Source organism: Dasypus novemcinctus, chromosome 14, assembly GCF_030445035.2.
Source record: "Dasypus novemcinctus isolate mDasNov1 chromosome 14, mDasNov1.1.hap2, whole genome shotgun sequence".
Lineage (NCBI taxonomy): Eukaryota > Metazoa > Chordata > Mammalia > Cingulata > Dasypodidae > Dasypus > Dasypus novemcinctus.
In genome coordinates this window covers 3273423-3276932 of record NC_080686.1, presented here as the reverse complement: position 1 = coordinate 3276932, position 3510 = coordinate 3273423, and the positions used below count along the sequence as shown (strand labels likewise).

At 45.2% G+C, this 3510-nt stretch overlaps 1 protein-coding gene across 1 annotated transcript; it reads right to left on the bottom strand.

Annotated features, from left to right (window-relative positions):
- Positions 1-549: 549 nt before the first annotated feature.
- On the bottom strand, positions 550-1578 carry LOC101431135 (olfactory receptor 13A1-like). Its single transcript, XM_004447523.5, has one exon. It carries the CDS (start codon positions 1576-1578, stop codon positions 550-552), a length of 1029 nt encoding a protein of 342 aa, XP_004447580.5.
- Positions 1579-3510: the final 1932 nt, after the last annotated feature.

Sequence of the window (3510 nt, the reverse complement as noted above, 5' to 3'; positions counted from 1 at the left end):
GAAGAGTGCCTCTTTTCTCTCTCCCAACCTAAGCCAAGTGGTGGTGGGTGGAAGAATTAGGGTCCATGTAACATTTTCCAAAGCACAATATCAAGAGACTCACTCCATTTCACAATGCACCAAGAATATGCATAATGGATTCCACTTCAGAATATCAGACCCACACGTTGAAAGAGAAAGTGGACAGTGACTTTCACATGTAGGCTAAAGCCTTGATTATGGTGCTGATGGGTGGGTGAAAAGTTCAGCAAACAGAGAATACACGTTGTGCCCCATGCTGGGACTCCTGCTGTTCTTCCTAGATGCCTTCTCTCTTGTTTTACCCCCTAACTTTCTGCTTCACTGAAACCCTGAGAACAACAAGAGTTAGGTCCTTCAAAAATATAGTTAAAGCTTTGCCATAGAATGTCGGCCAGTTTCCATTGGGGGAAACACAGTGCTTATAAGTTTATCACATGAATTACATTCCCTACCTTGCCAGTTGCATCAGAATCTCAAAATCATATTTTCAAATCCATTAACATAGAGAAAATTTCACCTTGGCCAGTTTCATTTATAAAATGTGGAGAACACCTTTCTGAGGGCCACTTTTACATCTTTGTTCCTCAGAGTGTAGATAAGCGGGTTAAGGGAAGGACTGACAGCTGTGTACAGGATTGTGACTACTTTGCCATTTTCCACAGAGGATCCAAAACCAGGCAGGATGTAGGTATAGATGACAGTGGAGTAGTACATACAGACCACCAGGAGATGTGAGGAGCAGGTTGAGAAAGCCCGGCGCTTGCCCTCAGCTGAGTTGATGCGGAGGATGTTGGCAATGATAAAGGCATAGGAAACCATGGTGAGCAGGAAGTTGAGCACCCCAAAAAAAACATCAGCAATGACAACCATGATGTTGTTCAGGTGTGTAGAGCCACAAGCAAGCAGCAGCAGCGTGGGGATCTCACACACGAAGTGATGGATCTGATTAGGTCTGCAGAAATTTAGCTGTGCCATCAGTCCAGTGTGCACAGAGGAGTCAACCCCACTGACTGCCCACACACTACCTGCAAGCCCAGCACAGATGAACCTGCTCATCAGTGTGTGATAGTGCAAGGGTTGACAGATGGCCACATAGCGGTCATAGGCCATGACTGTGAGAAGCAGCAGCTCGGCCCCTAGTATCCATGACAGAAAGAAGAGCTGGGTCATGCAGCCTCCATAGGAGATGGTGTTGCCTTTGTTCACTAGGTTTTCCAGCAACTTGGGGATAACAGTGGATATGCAGGTGACATCTAAGATGGCTAAGTTGGTGAGAAAGAAGTACATTGGGGTGTGGAGTGCTGAATTCAGGTAGATGGCCATGAGGATTAGGCAGTTCCCTGCAAAAGCTATCAGATAAAGGAAGAAGAAAATAGCAGAGAAGGCACCCTGGAGCTTGGAGTTTTCTGAAAAGGCCTGCAGGACAAACTCCACCACAGCTGTGTGGTTATTTGCAGCCATTGAATGAGTAAGCCTCTCTGATACATCCTGTGAAGCAAAGAGCACCTGGGCAGAAGGAGGCAAAAGATCCATGTAGGTGATGTGTCCTCTCTTCATGCTCTTCCTACTTCAAATTTACAGGGATGTTTGTGGTGGTGTTGCCTTTGCCCTAGTACACCCATAGCTAAGATGTTAATGTTGGTCCCTGTAGTAAGGAAGACAGAGGATTAACTCTTCGTTCTGGGTCTCCCCCTGTAACCTCTACAAACTCCACATATTCCCCTTCCCATGACAACTTCTCATTCCTGTATGTGACTGAGCCAGCTTTGCCCATAGTAAAGTGCAGTCTGTTTTTACTTTAATTTTGAAACTTTCATACATTATCCTTACATATGAAAGTTACTTGGAGATGTGTCATGGAGCACAGTGTGTTATGCCCATCAGTGAGTGTGACATGGAAGACACCCACACCAGCCAGGCAGATCATCAGCTCCAAACATCAGTAAACCTGAAGAGGGAAAACCAGTTCATCTATTGGGAGAGGCTACATGGTGAAAATTGTCTCAAATATGTATAGAATTCTCATCCACTGAGGAAGTGAGCTGGGCAGAGTGATAGGATTAGGTAGGGGGTTTGGTTGCCCTGAGGAACCAGCAAATGAGGGAATGACCTGGGAAGTAGTCTGGGACACCAGAGAAGTTCAAGTTTTGGGAAACAGTCGGCCTTGGAGCAGTAGGGGTGGGGCATGCAGTCCACCACTTATATTTAGGGTACATATTTCCTTTGCATTCACACTTTCATTATTGTGCCTCCCACCACAGATTCACAGGAAACTGAGACAGTCACCTCAAGCTCATGCATGCAGAGCAGCTTATTTTAGTCTAAGACCTATGCTAGAGTCAAAACTGGAGATAGATTTTCCCTCTTATCAATTGGCTTTACAGATGGCACAGTGGCAGCAGGACCAAGGAGACTGAAGTCAGAGTCTCAGGGCACTATATCATTTCAAACTGAAATAGTAAAGACAGGAGCTAAGTGACAGTAGGGACATGTTATCTATGGTAAAGCTGGTCAGGACTATGCCTAAGCTATCTTTTCAGAAACACTGAAAGTAAAATGAAAGAGTTTAAAAATCAAGAGTTATAAAAGATGAGCCTCAAATTGCTTCTTATCTAAGTTGAAGATATTTGCATTTTCATGAAAGATAAACAATATTCTTACCCTGATTAAAGGGAAGGATTAAAAACCTTGATTCCTCCTGTTTGGTGCTTCCTTTGTTTGCTGGCATCTTTTAAATCAAGACCTTCCCCTCAGGGTGGATGAGAGGTTTGCTAGGGAGAAAGGAGGGGAGAGGAGCAGGAGTGACTCTCAGGGAGCAATTACCCCCAGCTGTAGGTAACTATGGGCCCTGAGGGTGCAGTCTCCAAGTATGGGCCCATTCAGGACTTAAAAAAAAGGATAGAGACAGGGGATAGAGACAGGCCAGGGACCTGAAGACATGGGGAAGGGTTTCCCAAGCTCATATCTGGGGCCAAGTCATTCTCCCCATTGACCTGGTTCTGGTAGGTCTTTCTCTGTTGTCCCAGACAAGTTTCTGTGCACAGCTGATCCTACAGGAATCTCATTCATTCCTTACAGCAGGTTTAGATTTACAGAAATATGGGAAAGTAGCTTAGATTGTTCCTATGCACCCCACACCCAGTTACGCTGTAGTTAACATGCTGCACTATTATGGATTGTTTGCCACAAGTTGGACTTACACAGATCAGATGGAAGTGAAGTGAAGAAGGCTGACCACCACACTGGGAAGCTGAGAGTGCCTAAAACTCCAAACAGGAGAATCACATCCATCAATCATGTGGGATCTAAGCACCATCTAGATATAGAGGTGAAGTGGATATCACTATCCCAGGGTCCACAGGATGGAGGAATAAAATATGGATGGAGTGGACTTACTGGTCTTCTACTATAGAACTGTTGTGACTAGTAGTGGAAGAAACTGTAGCAATGATGTGGAGAAAGTGGGCCTGGTAGTTGCTGAGGGCAGGG